We start from the raw sequence: 27,446 nt of genomic DNA on the forward strand, positions 1-27,446 counted from the left end.
GACTGACTGTACAAGGGTAACATGGTCTATACACGTACACCTACACGCAGTTTGCAATACATACACATTTCCACACACACACGACGTGCAGTTGCATGGCCGTACGTGAAAGAGCTCATTATATATGCGGATGACCCTTCAGTGGCCTTTCAGTAGACGACCGCAAACGGCCGGCCACCTCCGCCCTAAAGCCTGAATGGGAATGAGTGTACCAACGGCGCTGAGACGCATGAGGGCGATATTCAAAAATCTATACAGGGAAATTTGCAAGCCTGGACCGTGCGTGGCTATTCAATGATTTCATGCAAAATGTGTAATCGGTTTTTCACTATTTTCTCGGGACCCAGATGGCTGATCGATCTCAAACTTCTACAGGTTTGTCAGTTTATGTATATGGTGGCTTACATTAAGTGCTTACACTGCCAGCAACTGTTTTGTTAGTAAAAACCAGACCTGTACCCGGCCTTTAACAGTATATTCAAGCCAGTATGAAAATGTAATAAAAAATAAGCAATACTTCATATTAAATTGGGAGAATCTGAGTGTATTAAAAAAATTACCCAAAAGTAAAATTACATCAAAATACAGTAAAACAAGAAAGCCTATAATTACACACAATGTACATACAACAACAACACAGAAATATAGCGCTACATTCTACATGAAGTTTTGCAAAAACGAACACTCTCAGCCCCCAAAAGGAGAACAATAAGTAAATAAATAACATGAAAAAAAATATATATTTGGTTTGCAGTAACACCATGTGTGTATCTACTTGCCAGGTAGAGTTTGTTCTTAGAGAACTGTCTCGCGGAGTAGATTGTTCGGGTGTTCAGGAGACTTCTCAGTTCTGAAAAGAACTGTCCTGCTTATTAACTATTACCTGGGCGGATGGTATAGAAATAGGCTTGGACTACTACTTTAGCTTATAGGATCGTAATTAACTGTACTACCGTGGAGTCAGTTATTGGGTTTGGTCTATGTCATCGTCAGAATAAAAAATGACAATATTTTAAAAACTGGTGGGATAGAAAAATTGATGATTTCTTACCTGCAGCTAAACTGCTTTTGTTGTCTCTCTTCACAAGGACTGCCGTACTTGCTGTCACAAGATATTCAGAACTATCTGAAGTAAAGCCATCTAGAAAATGACAATAAATGTATTTTAAGTAAATGCGTTTGAAAGTCAAACTTTTGTTCCAAACAGTGAGATGAAAATTAAAATGTAGGTGAGAGAAGACATCGCAGAAAGTATTTCAAAAGGATTTCAGAACCCCAAGAAGGATTTCAGAAACCAAAGAAGGATTTTGTGGGTTAAATCCCCAGCCGCGACACTTCTTAAGCAAGACACTTAACCATTGCTTGGTCCTTCGGATAGGACGTAAAGCCTTTGGTCCCATGTGTTGTGTAAAGCATGTAAAAGAACCCAGTGCACTTATCGAAAAGAGAAGGGGATCACCCTGGTGCTCCTAGCTGTGGCTGCTGAATGCGCCGTAGCACCTTGTATACCCTTATAAGGTGCTACATAATTGGGTCTCAGAATTCATCACTGCAATAACCTATCTTTCTGAAAGTTTGTCTACACTCAGCGCCTTGAGTACCTTGTTTGGTAGATACGTGTGCTATATAAGACTTTGATATTATTATTATTATTATTATCATGGTAACATATTCCTTTTCTAACATTATTGCTACAGGAGTTGAGCATGGTATAGCAGACGCACAGTTCAAATAAAAAACAATTCTTCTCTGTTCCCTCAAATCCAGAGATGTTTAGTACAAAGCGTTGGAAATTAACCAATGTTTGGACGATCAAGGTAATGTACACCAGTTAACTCATGTTACCCTAAACGATGTTCGTCATGCGAAGTGCGCATCCTTGGACATTAACATGCCTCTTTGTATCACATCATGTGATTGGTTCTTGACCAATTAAACTTTCGGATCTGTTACCCTGGTGTAACAAACGTATTTGCTCCATTAATAACAACATACCTTGTTGACCCTGTAGAGGGACAGAGTAGATGAATTTATCCGTTGGAGCAGACGATGCTCGCAGATAATATTCCTCCTCTACTGTGTTTACAAACTCCTTGCCAAAATTGCTACATTCAACGAAGAGAAAGAGAAATCATGGATATTCGTTACTTCACTAGTTATCTTGTTAAAATAAAAAATATATATATAATTATTTTGGGCTATCGACCCAGATCTACTGCCACCAGGTGCATGTTGCCACCATGGGGTTGAAACAGGGTTACCCCCTTCAAAGTCCGTAAGGATGTAGGCATGGTTATCATCCAAGAAGAGCTTGGCATGTTGAGCAGAATGCACTACATTCCAAACTTTATGAAGCAATTGTGGTTAAGCCTGTGCCTTGCTCAAGGGCACAAGTTAGTATCATGACAAGGAATCGAACCCACACTCTGCTGCTGACAACACCAGAGCTTGGGTCCGTGACCTAGACCGCTCAGCCTTGAAACACTACAAATCTCCAATTTTTTTGAGAGCTTATTGTTCAGCGTTAAGAGCAATGATCGTCGAATTCGTACTTAATAAAATCAATGATTGACTGATTAACTTAATAAAAGTGCAATCTTATAACCTTGCAAATCTCCCATTTTTTTGAGAGCCTATTGTAAGGTGGTAAGAGCAATGAGGGTCTAATTAACCTTATAAATTCAACGATTGACTGATTAACTTATAAAAAGTGCAATCGTATAACCTTGCAATCGTGTAACGATTGATTAATTAACTGATAATGCAGATCAATATTCTTACCTTTGTTTATCAGAATGAGGGTTTTGGAAAACTCTTGTCAGTCCTCCTTTGGTGCCAACAAAGGATAAAATAATGCCCGGTCTGGAAAACAGTAGAGACAATTTGATAAACATCGAGAACATTTTGAATGGGTTTGCAAGTCTAATAATAGCCTATTTTCAAAGTAAATTACCTCCTTTATATTCAAACAATTTTAAATGAATTTGAGTAGATCTGTTCAATCCAAAATTATTATTGTTACTGTTAACTGATTTTCAGTTTTCAGTTTTAACCAACACACCAATAGACAATTTTTATTTTTTATTTTTTTTTAACATTTATTATTTTGAACCGCCCCTAAATGATACTTGAAGTCAGATCTGATCAAATGATGTTGAGTGGCCATGGATTGATCAGAAACACCATAGAAGCAGATGTAACGAATATTCCCAACATGAAACGTACCGACCCATTAAACACACATGATATCAACCTGGCCTATCAACCTGGCCTATCACCCTGTCCAATCAATTAACTCACACCCTTGTGAGCTCTGACTGGTACAGACACAGTATTTGTATTTTGCAGTTTCAATCTAGAATTCTAGACATTTACAGCATCGATACGGTAAGATAAAATTGATCTGAGAATTTACAAACTGAACCTGTCGGTAAACACTCACTCCTGGGGACTGATTATAATCTGACTTTTGCAATTTTCAAAAACAAAACAAAACAGAAGTACCTAAATACAGCCCACTCCATGTCTCCCCCAAAAATAAATAAATTAAATTGATAAACTATACACAAATTAAAAAGGAACAATTACAATTATTAATATAGGTTTTCTCGGTCAAATTCGGCAAATGAGCAGCCAATTTCCTTTTCATGCGTTCAAATTAAAGCTGTTTTGCCTCTCCAGTTGTTACTGCGTTTCAAATTCAGAATTCGGCCATTCAATTTCATTTAGAGTCGAGTCAAATTCCTTTAGCACTCTGTTCAATTTAGCGTACCGTCATTCTTTTTCGTGACACACCCGCCTCAAGAAGCGTGTGCGAATTTGAATGCTGCTTTGATGAATTTTAAATTGAATGGTTATTTTGTTAAATCGAATGACGCAACATTACATTTGACTAATCATAAAACGAAATCGAATAACCATTTTCAGTAGCATTCGATTTCGAGCGAAAAAGAATAGCTTGGTGGTTAAATTGGCAGCTCATTTGCCGAAATTGACCGAGAAAACCTATAGTAAAAATGAATAAAATACATAAATAAATCAGTAATAAAAACAAGGGAGCAAAACATTCCCCATAACACAGCATATCCAAGACAGAAAAAAACAAATGTTAGTTTATATTTATAAAAGTAGTGATGTAAATAGTAAATACAAGGAAATGTACATGTATGATGAAAGCTTTGATTTATTTTGAGTTCTGTGAGGGACTAAATTGAAACTACACAAGCTCAAATAATGTGTTAAGTCATCTCAAATACTCTTTAGAACTCAACTACGTCTTGGAGGTGCACCAACTGTAAAGGCAAAATGTGTTAAATGCATTATGCATATTAGTAGGTTCAACCAAAGTGGGTAAAGGAATACACATTCAAACAGGAAACCTATAACAAATCAGGGGCGAATTTCATATTGGTGCCTTGAACTGCAAAGGCAAACCGGGTTATAAAATATGCACATTAGTAGATTCAACTCACAAGTGGGTGGGTAAACACATTCAAACCGGACCCCTCTTAAAAAAGAGGATCATAGTGTTTCTGGTAGGGTAAAATTCACCAGTAGGGTAAAGGTCCGCAGTCGGCGGAAAGTGTGTGCAAAAACCAGTGGGAACTGTTAAGTAATTGAACAATGTAATATTATCAAACATAGCATGTTTTCTACTCTTGGCCACTACCTTATTTTAATTTTGTTTAGTCTGAGAGGAAAACTATGCACTTAAAACAAGCAGAATCATATGATTTATTAGTATAGTGCGCACTCAAAGGAAGAAATAAATCAGTGTACATCTTGGCCATCAGTTGAAGGCATCCATCACGGCAAACTCTTAATTGGCAAGAGATAAACCCACCTAGGAAACTCTGGCATGTCTGTGACATTGCCCTCACTTGACTCATCTTGGGTCGATTCCAGAAAGGATGGGGTTGAGGGTGTATCTGTTGAAGTCTCTTCATTCTCAATAGTGTTTGAAATGGAAGTGAATGGTGGTGACCACCCTGTATCAGGTGTGGTTAGGGGGAGGTTGTCTGTTGTCATTTGTAGTGTTGGAGTGATTAGGGTATCAGTGACCATATTGCCGTCTGTCTCTAGGGTCTCATTGTTACATAGTGCTTGATATCTGGCAATGGTGGCTAGAGTTTCATTGGACAGTGTCACTGGGCTGTAAGATTGATAGGAATGGCGTCATCAAAGGAAAGAGGGCAAAATACAAACAATATATTATTAACAACATGATATAACATTCTGGGAGGCTAACCATCCTTCCTAGCAGTTGCTACCTGGATTAGCTTAAAGGAACACGTTGCCTTGGATCAGTCGAGTTGGTCTTTGAAAACTGTTCTGTAACCGTTTTTAATAAAATGGATATGGGTAGAAAGATGTTGTAAAAGTGGAACACAATGATCTACACAAATATGCCTCGAAATTGTGTGTTTTTTTTTTACTCCCGTAATGGCTGACCATGTTAGTTCGCGACGTAAAAGGAAAACCGTGCAATTTTGAGTGATACTTGTGTGGATCATTATATTCTACTTTTAAAACCTCTTTCTAACCATATGCATTTCATAACAAATGGTTTCAACTGCTTTTTATAGACCAACTCGTCTGATCCATGGCAGCGTATTCCTTTAATTGCGAAGGATGCGGCTTAATATAATTGGTTGCAGTGATGATATAATGTATGTCTGGTTTATTGTTTGTTTAGGGGGTCTGTCCGTTCATAGGCTGGGGAACAAAAGCTGTGCTTCTAGATGTTGCATTTTGTTTTAAGTTTCACCTTTTAATCTCTTTTTATATTTACAATAATTTTGACCATATTATTCTGTATTATACACTATTTGAAACAATGAATAAACGTATATATCTATCCATCTATGGGAGACCACAGTAATGAAAGGCACAGAAGAGCTCTACGCACTACACCACCCATGCCACCTTATGTATACAAAAAGTTTCAGCTGCTGGAAAGTTCCTCCGGCCAACTGAAACTGAAGACAAATTTAACAGAACTTATCCCTGTCAGGAGGGATTTGTCTGATTTTTAATATAAATGCCATAATGATTTAAGTCAATGTCCCCTGTTAAAAATTGTTTAGTGTGAAAGGACCTTAGCTTGATTGAATTTACTTAGAAAGTGTGAAATATATCATTCTTTATACAAATAATAGTACAGGCAACAACAATCCAATAAACTGGCACTTACTCTTGAGCAGGCGCAGAATAAATATCTTCCCAGTAACTGATGAGTGGTTGGGTCACATTGGCGTCAAATATCACATGGTTCATTAGATGTGCATCACCTAAAACAACATATTGTACAAGAAAGATTTGAATTCATAGCCAAAGAATTTATAGCAGAACTGATGATTCAGCCGAAAATATAAACGCTTCTGAAGGATAGAAATGAAGGGAAATTGAGGCTTTAAAAAGAGCACACTTCAATGGCAAGGCTAGCAATTTAAACGAGAGCTCCTCGAGAAATGAAAATTCAAGACTAAAGCAACAACATATGTTTGTTTTCTTTACAGAGCAAAAACAGTGACCTGTCATGGCCATTAGTAACACTGCAATATAGCAAATAGAATATGACTTGCTCTTATCAGCAAAATAAAACTTGGAGCTTGAAAAAAAATACACTACATCATTTTCATAAAGTGATTCTTCTTATCATAGTAAATGTCTTGTTTCGATTATGGACTCTTTCATGCACCCACTGGTTGCTAGCAACTGGTTTAAATCCCTTTAGAAAAATAGATGTAAAACAAAAAATAAAGATCACACGACCACACAGTTTTCAGAATGGAAAGAGAGAGGACTCTTGAGGGTGCTGTTGAGACCTTTGTTTAAGGGGGGGGGGGATGGAGGTTGCCATTTGCAAAAGAAATGTTGCCATTTGCAAAAAAATAATAATAAACAATAAATGGGTCTATATGATCAATTTAATCACTAAAATAAATGGTGCATGAATGGGTTTAAAAACAGCAACAGAACATATCCCTCTTTCGGAAAAATTAATTAACGTCAGTTAAGTATATCTCACTTTTCTTTTTCAATAATTTGAATAAGTGGAACAGTGCATCAGTACAGCCACAACAAAAGTGGTTGAAAGCCCAATCTTTCCATTAACAAACAACATCTCATTTAAATCTATCAGATTAAATATCAGTATTTTCAAAGAATTGAAGCTTCTTAAAGATAAGCTTGTGCTTTGGGCCCCTACTCAAGGTCACTGTTCCCGAGGTAGACCACAAACCACCTATGTGGACACCTTGTGCCGGGACTCTGGACTGCGTCGGGAAGAGCTACGTACAGCAATGGAGGACCAACGTGTTTGGAGGGCCATCATCCGATGCTCCGCATCGACTGAATGAATGAATGAATGAAAGATTTTTATCCTGCTGCTCAAGATGCTGTTTGCATTCGATCATTCCAAAATCCTTTCTAAAAATCTTGGCAAAAGAATATGTCCTTTGGGGATAACCACATCACTTGAATATGAGGCAAAACTTATCAAGCCTTTTGAGCCGGGAAAAGGATTATATATTTGCCAGAGAATTTGAAAGAAATCAAAGTGATTATAGTAGAAGAATAATACTCACATTTGTCGCTAAGATAACCCCCATTGTCCATGGCTAGATGAAGATATGTCTCTAGAGCTTTAGGCCTTGACATACGCCGGGCTTCAGTATTGTTCAGATTACAGTAAATCCTAGATAAAAAGACATTCTTTGTTTAGAAAGAGACTTTAAATAAATGGTAAAATTGCGGGTATCAATCAAGTGTAATCTCTTGTGTGGGAGTGTTTGCTCTGAGAGATTACACATTGTGTACCGTCAAGTTGTACATGTATTTATAGTTTCTTCCTATTTATCCACACAATGCAAAGATTCAAACCATACTTAATCTTTGTATAATTCTTTCAATTTCTAAGTGTTATATTCAGTCAAGTTTTTCCTTTGTCAAGTAATAAACCACAAGGGAAACTGACTGTCCAACCTTTAAATAATTTTGGATTGAACAAAGAAAAATTGACTGGAGCGGACAATAGACCTTATGCACATGACGTCATTTCAGTAGGGCGCCCTCAAAAGGAGGTTGTTCATTGGCCAATACTGTGCGCCGCGCGTACAAATCCGTGTGTCTCGATTGTTTCGTCACCGTTTTTCCTCTAAGATGGCGGCTGGATGACGTCAATGCATAAGGTCTATATGACCTCCGGATTAATTTGTCGGCGCTCAAACAACTAGCCCTACATGTTGGCAGTCTCCCTCTGTATATTGTCAACATCTTTGTTCGAGGGTGCCAGTCAGAGACCATTCAAACTTTTACTGCTGTGTAGCCAGGGATGACACCAAACTTTGCGCTACAACCTAGGAAGCCATCTGACCCAAAGCAGCAGCCAGAGGTTCACCTAAAGGGGATGCGAATACCTCAGGTGTGATACCTGGCTACTACAGCAGTTAAAGAGTGTATGGCTTCCTAGGTTGTATCATAAACTTGGGTGTAATCCATGACTATACAGCAGCAACCTCGTTCCCAGGGGTGATCGATCTCGCCATGCCAATTTTTTTCTCAGCATGCCTTGCTCGATCATAACCCCTGGAATTGGCAAATTTAAATGTGCTATATGCTAGCACATTTCAATTAGGCATGTGATCGATCCTTTCTATGCGCGCACGCATGTCTTTCGTCTTAAAGAATGTTTTTGTTTTTGTCATAAAAAACGCGGGCAAGATCAACATTCAATATCTTAAAACTGGGCGCACGCACTTGACATCTAATGCATAACCAATTTTCTGAGACAATCAGCGTTGTTTCTTAGTACATCCCTCCCAGGGGTTAGTGACGAGAGGTATCGATACGGCGCGCTGCCCGTGGTAGCAAGGCTGATACAGCAGTTACAGGTAGCTTTAGACTGGCACCCCAAGCAAAGATATTAACATTAGGGCTAGATCCAGCTCTTTCTAATGCAATTTTCTTTGTTCATTTATGTCTTGCTAAATTGTCACTTTCAAGATCCTTTCTAGTTTGTTTGCCAGCAGAAATTCCGTGTGTTTCAATCGCTCACTTACAGTAGAAATGTTTTAGAAGCCCATTAACAGCAAGATTTCTCAAATAAATAAAAGGCAATATGTAAAAGCTCACCAATTCGCAAGAACCACTCTGTCTGTCTCCTCATAACCAAACAAGTTGTCAATACCTAGAACAATAAAATTACAATGAGATGAAATACAAATATCTTTGTCGAGACGGTTACTTGAAAAAAAATGCAAACAAATGATAGTCATGAATATTTCTCACAATTTTTCTAAAAGTATCAAACTTTCAATGGAACTTCAGTAAATGCAAAATTATTAGTTAATAACTACATTTGTCTACAAAACCAAAGATGCATCTTTGCAAGGGGGTGCTGGGTTTTCAAAGAGAATTGGCGAGAGTGAATAACATTTTGCTTTAGCTTAAGGTATTTATAATGGCAGTGTGAAGAGGTCTTCATTGCGTGGTAATGACCTTGGTTAGTGGCTGCCCGCTGTTAATAAAAGCGGCTAGCCACCAACCTGATCATTACTTTGCAGTGAAGACTCCAAGCTCCTTATGCTATTGTTATACATATGTGGGGTGTCGTGGCCGAGCGGATAAGAGCACCGAACTCAAGCTCTGGTGTTTCTGATCAGCAGTATGGGTTCAAGTCCACGTCGTAACACTTGAGCAAGATGCTTTATTAAAATTGTTTCTCTCCACCCAGGGGTAGATGGTACCTGTGAGGGCAGAGATGGTTCTTGCGATTGATTTATCTTTGTAGTGCCTATTTGTTGCACAGGCTGTATATTCCTCCATGGAGATGAGATGGTTAAACGGAATGAATTAAATGGCCCAGTGACCCGGGGTAATGATATTGGAGGCGTTTGAGAAGCCCTTCGAATGTGAAAAGTGCGATATAAACACTGATTACGATTATATATCCTGTAAACCATTTTACCCATTAAGAAAAAGGTTTCCTGAATAAGCAAATTGTCAACAATATCAATCCTTTATGCACGAACCTTCTCTAAGTAAGCAGAGGTCTGCAATGAAACTACCGCTGCCATCTCCGCTAGTATCAGTGAAGGTCTCATATCCCATTAGCTGATTATGGCCGGCTTCACCAGACAGTACAATACCAAAACTGTGTCAAAATACGTCAAGAAAAACGGTTGATTATTTATCAGACAGGCTTAACAGCTCTGGACACCGAATCATTGTTCAAAGACATAAAAAAAACTTTAAAAATTGAGAACAAATCTGACATTTTAGCCTCAGCTTGCCTCAACTCTGGGTTGAATTTCTAATTCAAATTCCTCTTGCTATTTTTTTTAAACACTCCCTACCATGTTAAACTGGTGTTTAAACATAGCTATGTAAAAGGGTTTTAAATCAACTGGGATAAGCTTTGTGGATCGAACAAACCTACTGTACCAATATATAATAGATGTTATATTTGCACTGGGGATAAAGAATATTAATTTCGGTTTTTAGCCTACCAATCATCACTTGAATACCACTACCTCCTTACCCCCTCCCCATTATCATAACACCCAAGCCTCAATTTCTCCCTCCCCATCATAAAACTGCTACATGTACATCATAACACCTCATCCCCAAACCACTATCCCTGGGCTAAAGTTACCTGAAAGGCGTCATTGCCAAGTCAGTGTAGTAGTAATGATTCAGCCGAAAATATAAACGTTTCTGAAATATAGAAATGCAGGAAAATTAAAGCTTTAAAATGAGCACATTTCAATGGAAATTAAGGCTAGCAATTAATACAAGAACTGATATGATTCAGCTGAAAATATAAACGCTTCTGAAAGATAGAAATGAAGACAAATTGAGGCTTTAAAAAAAGAGCACACTTCAATGGCAAGGTTAGCAATTTAAACAAGAGCTCCTCAAAAAATGAAAATTCAAGACTAAAAGCAACAACATATGTTTGTTTTCTTTACAGAGCAAAAACAGTGATAAAAGTAATTGTAAATGGTTAAAAATGAGCCTTCAATGTTGACCTAAAAATAACATCCTTCAATTATACACAGACCAGTAGCAATATTAAATGTTACTGTCGCATATGCGTTTTTTTAATTACAAATCGGTAAAACCAAATAACGCCAGATTTTAACCGCAGTACATCAATATTGATCGGAAACTCAATGCAGCGAAAAGGACTTGGATTTCAGAGAAGGGAAGTCACGTTCGTCACATTAGAGGGCTGACAGAAACCCACTGGGATGTTAAGAGAAAGTGGGCTTAGATTACACAGTGGCCTTTACACGCATGACCCGTTTAATAAACCATAATGGAATTGGCAAGCACAACCTGTGGTTTGTTCTTAAAGGGTGTGGGTACTTTTTGAATGAGAAATGAGTAAAATAAAGACACTGGACTCTATTGGTAACTGTCAAGGACCAGTCTCCTCACTTGGTGTATCTCAACAAATGCATAAAATAACAAACCTGTGAAAATTTGAGCTCAATTGGTTGTTGAAGTTGCGAGATAATAATGAAAGAAAGAACACCCTTGTCACATGAAGTTTTTTGCTTTCAGATGCTTGATTTCCAGACCTATAAATCTAAATCCGAGTTCTCCAAATCAAATTCTTGGAAAATTACTTCTTCCCTGAAAAATACGTCACTTCAGAGGGAGCCATTTCTCACAATGTTTTATACAATCAACTTCTCCCCATTACTCGTTTACCAAGTAAGGCTTTATGCTAATAATTATTTTGAGTAACTGTCAATAGTGTCCACTGCCGTTAATGTTATGTTATAAAGAATTCCTTTTACCATATCCTTGGAGTGTATCCGGACAGTCATATTCATGTATCCGGTTTTTCTGTCCACCATCGCCGTCCGAAGCTGTTGTAAAACAATCAAGAAAACCTCATTACCAAACATCACATAGATTGTTTCATTCTAATCATTGAAGAAAATGAACTAAGAATCTTTGTTTTACAATGAATTATTATTACATCTCTGGTTTTAAAGGTTGGGTCATAAATTTGTAAAACGTAATTACCATAACAACTTACTGCAGCTGTTGATAGTAAAAACTATTTTGAGAAAGAATTTTTCTTTGAAGAAATAATACATGTGAGTTTGGAAATTGTTTCATCCCAACACATTTGACGTTGGGATGTGAGAAACGATTTATGCATGAATTGTGTCTCAGATTTCTGAGAGTCGGTGTCCGTTTGCGAACACTGCAGCCAGAGATGCGGTTGCTATCCTCTGGAAATTGTTTCATCCCAACACATTTGAAGTTGGGATGTGAGAAACGATTTATGCATGAATTGTGTCTCAGATTTCTGAGAGTCGGTGTCCGTTTGCGAACACTGCAGCCAGAGATGCGGTTGCTATCCTCTGTTACCTTGCTAAGTGTGGATGGATTCCAATGGTAAAAAAATACCATGTTTTTTGTTGCTGTTTTTACATGTTTTCAACTGTAGTTATTATTGTATCTTTCTAGGTAATTATACTTTGAAATCAGCAATAGGTTACGTTGACAAAACCAATCTATGACCCTACCTTTAACATCTGATGTGATACCCTTTAACTATTTTTTTTCTTTTATATATTCAAGATTGGAACCATATCGAGTGACACATACAGGATTAATAAAACTGTGAAGGTTGGTTTCCATGGCAACCTATGTATAAATCTTTCATGCCCAAAACCTTTGCTATTGCATGCCTCAACATTACACAGTAGTCTTCACTGCAAGCCATGCAAACAGTGGTCCTGTAGGAAACGTTCTTAGTCCGGGAACAATGTTAGTTTTAGGCAAGTGCATCTCCATTAAGAATTATTTGATTTTCAACTGAAAAACAAAACAACCTCCAATCTAGGAGCACAATGTCAATGTTTGAACAAGTTTTTCTTCAATTTGAACCACCAAAAGGAGCTTTTTGTAATTCAAATTGAAAAATAGAATGAGCTGTTACAAACTGCTAACTAGCCCAAAACAAATAGTTGCCTGTAGTTTTGACTCTAGCAAAGTCTGATTTGAAGGCTAAATGACAATGTATAAAATACCTGTTTGTGTTTGTTGTGGTTTTTTTTGAGAAAGACTCTACTAGGGTTGACACATCAGACTACTAAATATAATTGCTTTCTAAAAATGATCGGATTCTGAAAACCATTGCACATGACGGGTATCAAACACAGCGATATTTTACACCATAGTTTAACGTGAGGTTATAGATTACCCATTTTTATAAGGAGTCAACCTATTGGAAAATATTGAATCAGCAAACTGAATTTGTTCTTGAAGTCCCTCCTTAAAGGGAAGGTACACCTTTGTTTAGTGTCATAGACCAGTCTTTTCACTTGGTGTATCCCATCATAAGCATAAAATGACAAGACTGTGAAAATTTGGGCTCAATCGGTCATCGAAGTTTTCAAGAAAATTATGAAAGAAAAAACACCCTTATTGGACGAATTTGTGTGCTTTCAGTTAGGAATAACAGACTTCTAGCTAGAAGTTTTTTATTATTTTAGTGAGAAATAACCTCTTTCTCAAAAACTACGTTACTTCAGAGGGAGTCATTTCCCACTCTCCAATGCTCGTTACCAAGTCAGTTTTCAAGTTAATATTTGTTTTGAGTAAGTACCAAACGTGTACCTTCCCTTAAAAAAAAAATTAATATAATGACATTCTCATGGTTGACCTTCTACCCCATGAGCAGGGATGTGGTTCGTATTTTCCCATTGAATCGCTGGAGTTGTCAGTCAATTAATTAACATTTAAAATTATATTATTGTCAATATTGTGAGTAATGAATCAAAATGAATAATGTCAGTTTTAATGAATAATGTCAGTTTTAATCTACATAACTGTCCTTCATTGTACAGCCTACTCGACAAGGCATTGCGGATGAGTCAACAATTTAACATACATATTAAAGGTAATATAAGGGATTGTTATGAGTAAGACACAATTGTTAAAAAAAATTGCAAAAAGCTCAATGATTATGAAGTAGAACCCTTTTTTCTGTGAAATATTTCCCTCTGAAATTCAAGTCTTGACAAAATGCAGCAGCTGATTTTCGTTGTAACAACCAAAGCTAGGGACAGTCACATGTGTTCACATGCCAACAAAATTGTGCATGATTTTTCACTTATTTCTCCTGACTCACAAATCGGACTAAGCCCAAATTTTCACAGTAAGACATCTGCACTAGAATTGCAAAGATCCCACCGGAGTGACATGCCTCTGGGTTAGTTTTCGTAGGACTTGGGAACGTTCTTTGCTCTGGCGGGGTTGGGGGTTCGAATCCCACCCGAGTAACCAGCCTGTGTTTTTTTTTCTTCACAGGACTCGTGACAGTACCAAGCATCAGTGCATGGGTAAAACCAACTCAGATCTATTGAATTGTTGCAGTATCCGCAGCTATAATATAACTTTCAAACCACCTTAGGCTAGCAGGCAAACCCGGTGGACCAGTGGTAAGACATCCACTCTAAAATGGCAAAGATCCCAGGTTCGAATCCCATCCGAGTAACTAAGAATTTTTTTCATAGGACTCAGAGAAAGTGGTATACAGTGCTTTACACACATCAGGGAAAACAGAATATTATTCTTTGTCCTCGATGCAAACATTTATCAGCCACTCATCCTTGCTCCAGAAAATATCCTTGCTGTTCGTCTCCAAGTTTCACTGGAAGGACAAGCAAATATTACAAATCTTTCCACTTGATTTGTGTGAGTTCTATCCATAGGGAATTTGTGCAATGTCATCTACTGTCTCCAGGGCCCAACTTAATAGAGCTGCTAAGAACACAAATTTGCTGAGCATGAAATTTCTTCCTTGATAAAAACAGGATAACCAACCAAATTTCCATTAGTTGCATATTGCTTGATACTGGTATTCAGATGTTATATCCTGAAAATTACTTGGAAATTTAGTTGGTACCGTACATAACCCTGATTTATTATGAAAGAAATTTCATGCTGAGCACATTAAATGTGCTTAGCAGCTCTATGAAATTGGGCCCTGCCGCTCTGAGTAATCACCATGGGAGTATCTGACATTGACTATGGCTGTATGTCGCACTACAAACATACATCATGAAAATTTGCGTTTGAGAATAGCGCACAGGTGTGCTGCAGACTGTCTTCATTCCCATTCCCTATGTATTCCCCTAGGTACGTGACTTAATACTGTATTGGTGCATGGTTTGACTTGAATTGATCGAAATCCAATAATGCTGGTTTTTTACTATTCTTGGAACATCTGCCTAATGTTATTCCCTGATGCTGCTTGGGAAAAAAAAAGAATTGCTGGCAAATATATCTAGCCAGCGAGTGACACATGAATATTGCACATGGAACAATCCTTTTCTTGCAAAATTTGTGTAAAAAGGAGTTGCTTAAAAGAATGTTGCTTAGTTTTAACTACCAAATTTTCTTACCGTTAAACATCTGAGTGATATTGATACTAAGAAACTTTTATACAAGCGCAATATTGATGCTTAGAAACTTTTATACAAGCACAGTGGCTATTTTACATTGCAACTAAGAATTCTACCAATACATGGGACCTACTGTATACCGCTTGATGTCCCATCTGAAAGACAAAGCAATAATGGTCGAGTATTCTTGTAAAGTACCAACACTCTGTTGATTGGAAACACCAGAGCTTGAGTCCAGTGCTCGTAAAGACTCATGACATCACGACAGGCTGAATATCAAAATGACTGTTTCCTAACATTTTAACCTTAATACTCATGTGTCAAACACACTGATTATCGGCATGCTAAAAAGCACACTTGATTAAGATTAACAGTTGTTATAACAATAATAAATGCCGAGTTCAGCAGTTGTCTTATTAATACAGGATACCTATTCCTGATAAATATAGGATGCCTATTCAAGATGCAAAGTGCATGATAGAAAGATGCAGGTTGTCATAAAGGCAAGTTCAAGGATCAAAAGGTCAGAGTTCAAAGGTGAAGGTTTAAGTGTTAACTGAATGGAGTAGGGAGTGATGGGGGGTCATTCCAGCTACAGTTGGTGTTACCTTTGGTGGTACAGTGAGATTGGTTGGAGGGTTTTTCAAAATGTCAATTATTGGTGGTGAGTCAAGGTGATCGGTTTGGTACATTCATGGAATGGGCTAAAATTACTAGTTTTAGAACTGTTTTTGTATATCCACACTAATAGATCCTTGTCATTTGTTTGGTAGGAATACTCATCACATGTCATACTTTATTTTGATATAGGCCTACTGTTCCAATACACCAAAATATGTTACACACCAAAAGTCCAGTATTGATAAATATAGGAGTCCTATATCAGTATATTGATAAATATAGGAGTCCTGTATTGCTGAATATAGGAGTCCTATATTGATAAGTAAAGGAGTATTGTATTGAAAAAAATATAGGAGTGCTGTATTGATAAATATGGGAGTCCTATATTGATAAATATAGGAGTCCTATATTGACAAATATATGATGCTTTGAACATTTTGCACCTGTACAATTAGATTTGTGACAGTCAGCCTGTATGTGTTAATTGCATTATATTATAAAAGCACACGCACAAATGCTTGCTTGCCAATCACACAAGCTATGCAACTATCGGCCTTTAAAGTACAAGCCAAAACTTTGTCTTATTTATTGTTGAAAAAGAAAAAAAAATGATATGGAAAATATCAAATGACAAGGATCTATGTGTGAGGTATATGAAACAAACACAGGATGCATTTCATTTATACAATATAGCAGAATGATATTTATTGGTTGAAATCTGGACTATTCCATTTCGCTAGGCTTTGCCTCATGAAGTAGAACAGTCCAGATTTTACCTCATGATCATTTTTTGCTACATTGTACTCATATGCGTACAATATTTGTAAAAAGATATATCACCCAAATCTTATTTGTATTCTTTTGGTATTTCATCCTTTCTTTTAACAGGATTATTTTGTTTCCTAGTTTTTAATAAAGAAACAATTTCCCAAAATGATGATTTTAAATTGTGTTTACCCCTTCTGTACAACTGAAGTTTAGATTAGTGCTGCTCATTCCAATCTGCTTAGCAATAACAAAGTTGGTAAGCCAGTAAATATGCCATGTTTTTACTGTTAAGGTTCTATATGCAATTTCGCTTAGGCTAGAAGTAGATTATTTTGAGCGATATATCTTTCGTCTTTAGATAAATAAGATGCATTTTGATGTCTTATTCCCTCATAGGAATACACAATCTGAGAAGAGATATGCAGTTACCCTTCTCAGATTCAAATTTTGGGAAAACCATTACTTCAGAATGAAATGTTTCTCAAAATGCCTTTTACTACAACAAGCGCTGCTAAAGGCTTCTAACCAGAGGTATTTATTGCCATGGATTTTAAGAGTGATAACCAACTGATACATTTCCTTTAAAGAAATAAACTTTTGCTTATAAACATTTTTGCATCTTATCAACATATTTGCATCTTATCTTTCCAAAGAGAGGAGTTAAGAATTAAGTCCGAGTAGAAGAATGAGATGGAGAGTTAACAACCACACCATTCAGGGCCAGAGAGTTTAGAGTAGGAAGGAAAGGGGAGGCTTATCAAAACTTTCCAAGGCCGGAGGAGGGTAATAATAACGAGGTTGTGGGTGCAGTTGGATACCATCACCTGAATTTGGTCTAGATCTAAAGACGTTCGTTCGAACTCCTGAAGATGATGATGATGATGATTATGAAGATGAAGGAGCAGAAGAAAGAGAAATAATAATAATAATAAGGCACAACGTGAATGACGATGATTTGGCAATAAAAAATACAAGCGGTGTCAAGGATGGAGACATAAAACCTCCAGTTTGGCTTGAAGGGAAAAAAGAAAGAAGGTGCAACATTATGACATAAATGAAATTGTTATTGATGTGTTCAAAAATAGGATGAAGATACTATATATAGAAATATTAAAAGCCAGATTAAATATCTTTTTGCAAATATCAATACAGAAGGCTTTTTTCTGTAGTTTCCATGGAAATAAATCACAGAGTACATTGAAAAGGTGTATTTAAGGTCTCACCATTTTACGGTTTCATTTGAAGAGGAAACGGTGCAAGTGCTTTTCAGTTATTATTTTGAATGTTTTAGAAATAAGAGGAAGGGTAATCAAGATTATTTCTGACTATTTGCATCACTACAACAAATAATAATAACAGCTTCTTATAAAGCGCTCATATCCGTCACTCAGTGACGCTCAAGGCACTTCAACATTCAGTATTTTCCAAATTAAAACCAAATTCCTTTACATATAGCACTGTGTTGCTGTGGCGCAATATGCTGCCAATCAAACCAGGAACACCGGGGCGAACCCCTTCTCTTTTCGATAAGTGCACTGGTTGTTGTATGTATATTACACAACACACAGGACCAACGGCTTTACGCCCCATTCGAAGGACACAGAAATAACGGTTAAGTGTCTTGATTTATGACATATATACTTGTCACGACTGAGACTTAACCCACACTCTGCTTAATAGAAAAACCCAAGGCTTGAGTCCAGTGCTCGACCATGACACGCAAAATGGTAAAATATTCATCTGTAAAAGCTTCACAGGTAAAAACAGCTACAAACACCTTATTTCAGTTTAACTGAAGTTTCAGTTTATCTGAAGTTTCAATGCGCCATATTTTAACAGCGTGATGGCGCTCTCAATAGTATTTTTATCACTTTTGGTGCTGCACAGTTTTAATCGGCGTTCTGTCACTTTTGTTGCGCTATATTTTTAAGTTGCTTTAGAGTTGGATAATAACAGCTTCTTTAAAGGTCTTGTTGTCAGTGATGGCTATGATGTCTGTGGTGCTGATTTGTTCCAGTCTTTAATAATTGTTTTTGGTATGAAGACATACAAATATGTTTGAGAGCATAACGTAAAAATTTATTATTTTCATGTTTGGAGTATTGGGTCAACCAAGGCATTTCACTTTCCTTGGATCAAACGACTCACTTTGTCAATGATTCATTGTCAGCATCTTTACAAACAAATACAATAGAGGTTTTTCCTGAGGTGGAATAATAACAACACATGACTGCGCAAACAGAATGACTGAGAGATCTTTTAATGCAAACGAAAATAGCTCGCTGACGTGAACATAATGTCAGAGATTTAATGTACCACAAAATATCGACCTATGAAGGTTGGTTCAGCAACCTGAATGATTAGTCTATTAGACTGTTAGGAGGTAACTATGGCAACGAATATATAAGAAGAAGGCGTTGTGAATAAGTGAAGCACGATAATGTGGTTACTCTTTCCTGTAGTTGAGCTGGTGAAAAAAAAACCAGAACAGAAACCTGAATGAATAGCAATGAACAAACACAAAGACACCAGAAAAAGAAACAGTAAACACACAACGAATAAAACAAACAAGAATACAAAGGAGAGCAATGAAAAACAGAAATTGAGTAACGACCAAAAATGAATACATGATTGAAAAAAAAAACCAACACACTAACAAATAAACAAACAAACCAAAAGACAAACAATACTGCCAACCACCACAAAATTAAACAACCTATGACAAAAAAGGAGGGAAAAATGCAACATGACAAGCGAGCAATCATGACAAGCAATCAAGCAAACAAACCAACAAGTACAGACACAAGCAAACAACCAAACAAATAAAACCCCACAGACAAGCAAACAGACGTTGCAACTGAGCATTTTTCAGCATTTCGTGATAGATCCGTTATCATTTCAATTCATTCCAAATGGTAATAATAATAATAATAATAGTGGCTTCTTATATAGTGTGCATATCCGTCACTCAGTGACCCTCAAGGCGCTTTAACTGCAAGGTATGTGGGACTATATTTCAAATATGAGACCTATTCTTTTTACATAGCAGCATGTAATGGTTTACAAGGTTCAGTGGTGCAATATGCTGCCAATCAAACCGGAACACCGGGGCAAACCCCTTCTCTTTTCCATTATTGCACTCGGTTTCTTTTACGTGTGTTACTTGACACAAGGGACCAACGGCCTTACGTCAAATCCGAAAGACGAAGCAACATGGTTAGGTATTCTTTACCTGTTCGTCTACATCCGACAACTCAACCTCAGCTAGATCCACACTGTTGTAGTTAGGCTTGAGGTTGCCATAGGAATCCTTAGGTCGAAGGTCAGGATGATATAGGATGTAGCCATTGTTGGTGATTGCGAATGGGTAGCCATTTACACCAAGCTGAATATACACATAAAAACATTACAGAAAGACTCAAAAAAAGAGGGGAAAAATATCTCTTCTAGAGTCCATAAGTACATTTCACTTAAAGGCAGTGGACATTATTGGTAATTACTCAAAATAATTATTAGCATAAAACCATTCTTCGTGACAAGAGGTTGATGGTATAAAACATTGTGAGGAACGGCACCCTCTGAAGTGCCATAGTTTCCGAGAAATAAGTAATTTTCCACGAATTTGATTTTGAGACCTCAGATTTAGAACTTGAGGTCACAAAATCAACCATCTAAACGCACACACCTTGGTGTGGCAAGGGTGTTTTTTTCTTTCATTCATATCTCGCAAATTCGATGACCGATTGAGCTCAAATTTTCACAGGTTGTTATTTTATGTATATGAGATACACCAACTATGAAGGCTAGTCTTTGACAATTACCAATAGTGTCCACTGCCTTTAAAAATAGGGTTATTAATTGGTAAACACTTAAATTTAATTGGCAAAATAACTTACTTGGTGAGAAGCACTGCAACTATTGATAGTATAAACTATTTGGAGAAAATGAGTTTATTAATCAAGAGTGTTCTCCAAAGAAATTTTTGGCGAAAAGAAGCATTAAAAGTTTCCAAAAAAAATATTTACTTGTCGGTTTCAATTTATTTTTTCAATATACACATTTTTCACTTAAAGGAAAGTTACAGAATTGGTAAGAAACAAAAATCGTGTAGATCACAGATAAACATAAAACTTATATGGTCTAATGATGATGATAGTAGAAAACATCATTCATTTGTATTTTATTCATTTTTTTCTTTTTGCATCGATGCCATGCAAAAATGTGTTAGCGTTCTTTTGCTATTTTCTCGTGACCCGGATGGACGATCGATCTCAAACTTCTAGAGGTTTGTCAGTTTATGTATATGGCGGATTACATAAAGTACTTACACTGCCAACAACTAATTTGTTAGCGAAAACCAAGTCCGTAATGTTCCTTTCAACAAATTTTGATTATCAAGAAAAGATCTTATTAAGCACTGAGCTGACGGAATGTTGTCCAGGTTGATCTTACAGCTTAGCTTACCTTATAGGGCGGAGTCAGTTTAAGAAGCTCTTTGACAGGAACATCCACCCCAGCAACTCCAAGTAAAATACCTTGCTCTCGCTGTAAGGGCAAGCCAAATAGATATTTGGATATATTATTATATATTTCTGATAATGAAACCAAGGATGCCTCATAAGTGAACTTTATCACTGTAGCTTGCAAGCCTGAGGAAACGTGTAAACAAGGGGGCTTGCTAAGTGAACCAGAAACACGGGGTTTAACCCCCACTTCCAGTGTTCTGGGTTCTTTAACTCGCACTAGCAGTCTTAGTTGGAGATCAGATGTGTTTGTTGTGACAACAAGCGTCAAACTTTTCCAGACTAGCTTTTGGGGCTGCCGGGGTTAACTTCACACAAGAAAATGACTCTTTTCAAGTCATCTCGGAGTGACCAGCAATTTAACGCCTGTTATCATTTTATATAACTGGTCCAGTGTGCACTGTGCTATGAAAATAGCTATTGGTAAATAGCTATGCGACACTGCCTGGTAGTCAAATAGTTGACTAGAGTAGTCCAACTAGACAGAGGTCGGGCAAACTTAGTCAAACTTTGGTCAATGATAGTCCTTGCACTTACTTGGCCCCAGCTGTTCGACAGTTCCAACACAGGCTGGCAATGTACAGCTAATTTTGGTTGCCAAGGGAATCCTAGGTCCGTGTACTCAGTGGTTGTTAAGTACTAACTACTTTAAATTTGTCTTCAACAATGATCCTCTCAGAATTCGATCTTTAAGAAGTAACTGTAAAATCTTAAGACACTTACATTACTTTCTTTCTTGTTGAAGACGGGTTGGGAAACTGTAGTCATCAGGTGTAAGCCCTACGTCAAAGAAAAACATCAACTGAATTAATTTTCATAAATTGATAGTTCAAAACCAGGGTTTAAAAAAGCTTCTAATAGAAATTGCGTATTTAAATAAAGTTCGTGTTTGTCTATTTAATGTATTGTGTTCTAACAGTGTTTCATTTAACCTAAATTAAATGACTGGCATGAGAAACCTGGAAACAGTTTAATGAAAAAAACATTTGTGCTTTTGGTGTTTGCTTTTCAAAAATGGCATTTCTATTATGTGTATTTAGCAGAATAACATGGTGGTATGATTAACAAAACAATCCCCCCACTTTGATTGATCATTTGTGGCAAACTTATGCTGAAAACTCCAAATTTGATGGCTAAAACAAAAAATTGGCAGTAGAAATCTTGACAACACAAAAAGAAGTTTTTGATTAAAACAAAAATATATATATATATAAAGCAGAGGCTGACTTTAACTAGCTACAATAAATACATCCAAACACAAGCTGCGATGAAAATACAATCACAAAGAGAACCAACAAACTTATAAATAAACAAATCAGGTACAATTTTACCGTTAGAGCCACTTATTCTACCAAAAAGTTAAACAATAGCGGCTGGTTAATTAGCATCTATAGGCTACCACAAGGGTTTAGTTAACAACAAGCAACCCCAAATTAAATTCAATACGAGTAGTTTCACGAAAGTTCCGCCCGACTGGCAACAGTACATACACACTGTTTCTGCTTAAGCCCATGTAAGGCTTAATAATTAATTTTAAAAAAAAATAAAAAAAATTCTTATATAGCGCATTTCACAATAACCGTATCAATGCGCTTTATGCTTCATTACGATAAACATTCATTGTCTACGGCCTTGCAGTTAAACAAAACATATCCCCAACAGACATATAAAATTGGATAGAGCATCCCATTCTTCCTTTGTAATGTGATATTTATTGCCATATTTGCCAAGAAGTGACCTAGAGTACAAAGAAAGAAACCAACGTCTTGTTCTTCCATCCGTTCCTTTGGTTAGACATTAGAAGCGGTTTTTTTTTTCATGTTCTGGTTAAGAGCATCAATTTCAAGTTCTGGTGGCTAAAGCCTGGTTCATCCTTCCTGCGAATGCAAATGCCACACGAATGTTGACGTCACAAATTTGCAACGAAAAAATTTGAAGCAGTTCAACTCTGCTCAACTCACTTGCGAATATCGCTGCGAAAGGAGGGTTGGGGCGTCAAGTTGACGTCAAATTCGCTTCGCATTCGCATGAAGTATGAACCAGGCTTTAGTCATAGGGGTGTGGCATGGGTTCGATCCCCGGTCATGACACTAATGTCCTTGATAAAGACACTTAACTGTTAACACTTCTCTTGACCCAGGTGTAAATTGGTACCTGTGTGGGCAGACATGGTTCTTGTGATTGATTTAGCTTAGTGCTGTACATATTTGGCAGCACCAGGCTGTATACTCCCCAGGGTGCTGAGATGGTTTAAGGAATAAAATAAATGGCTCAGTGACCAGGGGCGATAATGTACAAGTGCCTTGAGCGTCACTTAATGGACGGATTTGAGCGCTATATAAGAAGCCACTAATAATGGACCTCGCCTTCTGCTCGGTCCATTTACAGTGGCGACCAGTAACCAACCAATTCGCCATGCAATGAAGACCGGCTGCTCACACAGTTATTGCCTAATTTACACATCTTTAAACTCTTTTAAAAAAGTTTAAAAGTAAGCAACATTGCTGATGGCAATGCCTACATTTGGCACAAAACTGATACTGTCTATTACTAACAACTCAAGAGAAGCAATTATATAAAGAAATGCATGCAGAGACTGAACTATGTTGCTGCATACTCACCTGTCATGCCTGCAAATATTCCATTAGACAAAATAAGTCTAGCAAGATATTTATTTAGTTAATCGTAGTTAATGATGTTAGAATAGATGTGATGCGCTCAAGCAAAATGAGTCCTTTCTCAACCCAGGAATCTTTATATACATATTTTTTTATACTTGAAAAGAGCATTATATTAATGCTTTTATGCTGTTAAAACCCCAGTAGAAACATCAATAAATGCAAGAAAAATTAAACTGAGAAAAAAAGGGGTTTTAAGTCGTGTTGTTTAATATTGAAACTACATCGGTACTTTTTCCTTAAACATGTTTTAATGTAACTTATCAAGAGGAAAGTTGCCAATGTAAAAGAAGATATATTTTAGCTTTTAAATTTGCAAATTTTGTGTGTGGAAATTTCTTCCCTTGTTTGTCCTGTTTGGCTTGTTTCTCGGTCGTGATATTTCCAACAAACGACTCATTTAGCTTGATCGCATCACATAGTAGTTAGAGTTTTGTGACATTTGTTGTGAGTGTCATTAGTCAATATTAGCTCAAAACATTGTTATTTGTTTCCCAGAATCACAAGCATTGCAGTATGGATGTTTGTATTGTGTTCAATCACTCATCTTTTGAAGTAACCTTCATTTTACCCTTTGCTTAATGTTGCCTCGGACATTATTGCAAACAACTTTTCAAGAACTCTCAAACTGAAACTACACCATATTAAACACACCTGTTCCAATACTGAATAACAGAGGTGCAGTACTCCTACACATGTACACATGGAAATGTCATGGATAGCTGTTTTTGTTGTTCTTGACACTGAATCAAACACGTTTACTTTAATTTTAAAGATCAACTTGAACAAAAATCACTCACACCAATTTGACTATTCATTGTTCAGTTTGGGTTTAGTAAGCCTAGGCGACTAGTGAAAGTTACTACTCGACTAGTCAAGCCACAAATAGCCGCCACTTTGACACTTCAGTCACAACCTATTTTTAATTTCCGAGATGCATCGTTTAAAGTCATGCTAATAGCTTGGCGGATTGTGTCATGGATGTCTGATTGTGTTTTGTAAATAAATTGTGTTGTCATGAACAGTCGTGAGCAACACAATTGGTTCACCAAGCAGGAAGTCGCAACTATTTTTGTAGTAAAAATGGCGGCACGATTACCCAAGTATTTTATATAAAAATGGTAGGCGTGACCCGACTTATCAATCAATAGTCAGAATTTTTACACTAGACGCAATAATTAATATTTGATCAAAAGTGTGAAGTTTTGTTGATATTTGATCAGAAAAACTTAGCCCTCTGCTTCATCTCTATTTTCAGTCCAACAGTAATAACGGGAGTCCCCACTCAGAGATGACTTATCTTGGCTTTTTTTCTTTCTCAATGTGAAGGAATTGATGAAGCAAAGAACCTCTGAACGTAATCCTCTATCTCAAAAAATTTCCATAACCTTGGAGAAGAGCAACACAAAGGGACAAAAGGCCATTTCAAAAGGATGTAGTGACTAATTTTAATTGGTGACAGAAATGTTGCAATTTATGCATATGTAACGATTTGGCAACTTTTGTTTCTTGGAGCATGGTATTAAAGGGACGGTATACGTTTGGTAATCACTCTTAAAATTGGTAAGAAGCCTACAGCAGCTTCAAAGCAATTAGAGAAAAATTTCACTTCAAAATTTAAAATCTGAGAAGTGTTTTTACTGTCAGTAACATTTCTCTGATTGTGTATTCCAAAGGTAAACACCAAAGGTATACTTTGCCTTTAAATCAACCTCAAAATATTGAGCTCCAAAATAAAATTACAAAAGAAATTGAAGTCCAAAGACTCTTAAAAAAAATTAGATTTCAAGTTTAACCTAGTTTTTGTGATGATTTAAATTTGTTCCCATACTGCAATGCTTGGATGGTGGGTTAAAACTGTAAAACGACAAATCAACCTCATTTACCAGGGTGTCCATATAAACGTTGGTCCACACTGTCACATGGTGCTGCTCAATCACCATAGGCCGGCTCAAAACATGGATGTATTTCTGTAAACAACAACAAATTCATACAATTAAAGACAAAATATTTAGTTTGCGGTAACACCATATGTGTATCTACGAGAACTTGTCTTGCTTTATATTCTACTACCGCAGAGTCGATTTTCAGAATTCGGACGACTTCTCAGTTCTGAAAAGATCCTGCTTGTTAACTTCTACCTGGACAGAGAGTAGAAAATTGGCAGGGACTATTACTTCAGCTTTAGTGTCATCGTCAGGAGACTGATAAATAGTTGAAGTGATTTGCAAAAAAAATTCAGACAATATGTAACTGATCTTCCACAATGAAACAGTTTCTTGTGTTACGCATCGTTTTTGTAATGGCTTACGTCTGATACCAACGTTTGTTGAAAAATTTGAAATAAAAGAAAATAAATAAATGATACTGCCAGGCATAAACTCTTTTCGCAGATGACCTATTTCCCTTTCCTTTCCAGTTTATGATTGAAGAGCAACCCAAAGCATGAAATGTTATCCCACCTGCCAAATTCACCCATCTTTAGCTTTTAGCGGTTTCCGTTCCACCCCAAACCTCCCGAGGATTTTAGTAAAATGTCAAGTTGAAGATGTTCACACTTGACTCAAAGTGAGCCAGTTCACTACAAGGCACAAGTTCCACCCAGCGTGCCCTTAAAGGCACGATACACCATTGATAATTACTCAAATTAATTGCTAGCATCAAAACCTACATCAAGCGATAGTATGAAACATTGTGAGAAACCGCTCCCTCTGAAGTAACAAAGTTTTTGAGAAAGGGGTAGTTTCTCAGTCAAATAATATAAAAGACTTCAGTTGAAGCCTTTATTAGGCAGATGAAAGCACACAAATTTGTGGAACAAGGGTGGTCTTCCTTTCATCATTGCTAATTCAATGACCAACATTTTCACAGGTTTGTTATTGTACACACATGTTAGGATGCACCAAGTGAGCAGACTGGTCTTTGACAATTACCAAAGGTGTCCAGTGCCTTTAAGAAGCATTAATATGAATCCATTTTGCCCGCTCTTTGTCCGTTCACAAGGGCCGCCTAAAGAGAGACGTGATCAGAAATCAATATTGAGGAGTCAACTAGAACCGCGGCACACCCTCTATTAGCTTGTGTAACGGGAAACTCACGTCACCTTGGGAATTGTCAATTCCTTTAGATTTTTTTCCCCAATTGAAGGTTCTTCAGCGTTTTTTTTTTCCTTCCTTTTTTAGCTTTCTGTGTGAATTAATCGCATTAAATCAGAGCATTAGGTGTAAATCCTTTAGGAAACCTATTCCAGGAGTATGTACTGTCATTTAAATTACACTAGATTGAATTTGCACGGCCGAAATTGTCCCATGTGTTAATGCTGCTATTCTGTGACAATAATAGTATCCAGAGGCAGATCAAATTAAATCGGAGACACCAATAAAACTGGCATTCAATAAAGATTATATCAGTAGTTCTTT

General features: G+C 37.0%; 1 protein-coding gene across 1 annotated transcript in view; it reads right to left on the reverse strand.

Annotated features, from left to right (window-relative positions):
• Positions 1 to 27,446, reverse strand: part of LOC117307271 (voltage-dependent calcium channel subunit alpha-2/delta-3-like) — a 120,221-nt gene that overhangs the window by 18,806 nt on the left and 73,969 nt on the right. The window contains exons 14-27 of the mRNA XM_033791982.1: positions 25,914 to 25,997; positions 22,073 to 22,129; positions 21,291 to 21,371; positions 20,059 to 20,211; positions 17,651 to 17,689; positions 11,811 to 11,882; positions 10,658 to 10,719; positions 10,035 to 10,156; positions 9,136 to 9,190; positions 7,590 to 7,699; positions 6,194 to 6,290; positions 2,782 to 2,862; positions 1,996 to 2,105; positions 1,052 to 1,141 (exon numbers count right to left, since the gene is read on the reverse strand). Coding sequence (XP_033647873.1) covers positions 1,052 to 1,141; positions 1,996 to 2,105; positions 2,782 to 2,862; positions 6,194 to 6,290; positions 7,590 to 7,699; positions 9,136 to 9,190; positions 10,035 to 10,156; positions 10,658 to 10,719; positions 11,811 to 11,882; positions 17,651 to 17,689; positions 20,059 to 20,211; positions 21,291 to 21,371; positions 22,073 to 22,129; positions 25,914 to 25,997 — 1,213 coding nt within the window. The remainder of the gene's footprint in view (positions 1 to 1,051; positions 1,142 to 1,995; positions 2,106 to 2,781; positions 2,863 to 6,193; positions 6,291 to 7,589; positions 7,700 to 9,135; positions 9,191 to 10,034; positions 10,157 to 10,657; positions 10,720 to 11,810; positions 11,883 to 17,650; positions 17,690 to 20,058; positions 20,212 to 21,290; positions 21,372 to 22,072; positions 22,130 to 25,913; positions 25,998 to 27,446) is intronic.

Source organism: Asterias rubens, chromosome 2, assembly GCF_902459465.1.
Source record: "Asterias rubens chromosome 2, eAstRub1.3, whole genome shotgun sequence".
Lineage (NCBI taxonomy): Eukaryota > Metazoa > Echinodermata > Asteroidea > Forcipulatida > Asteriidae > Asterias > Asterias rubens.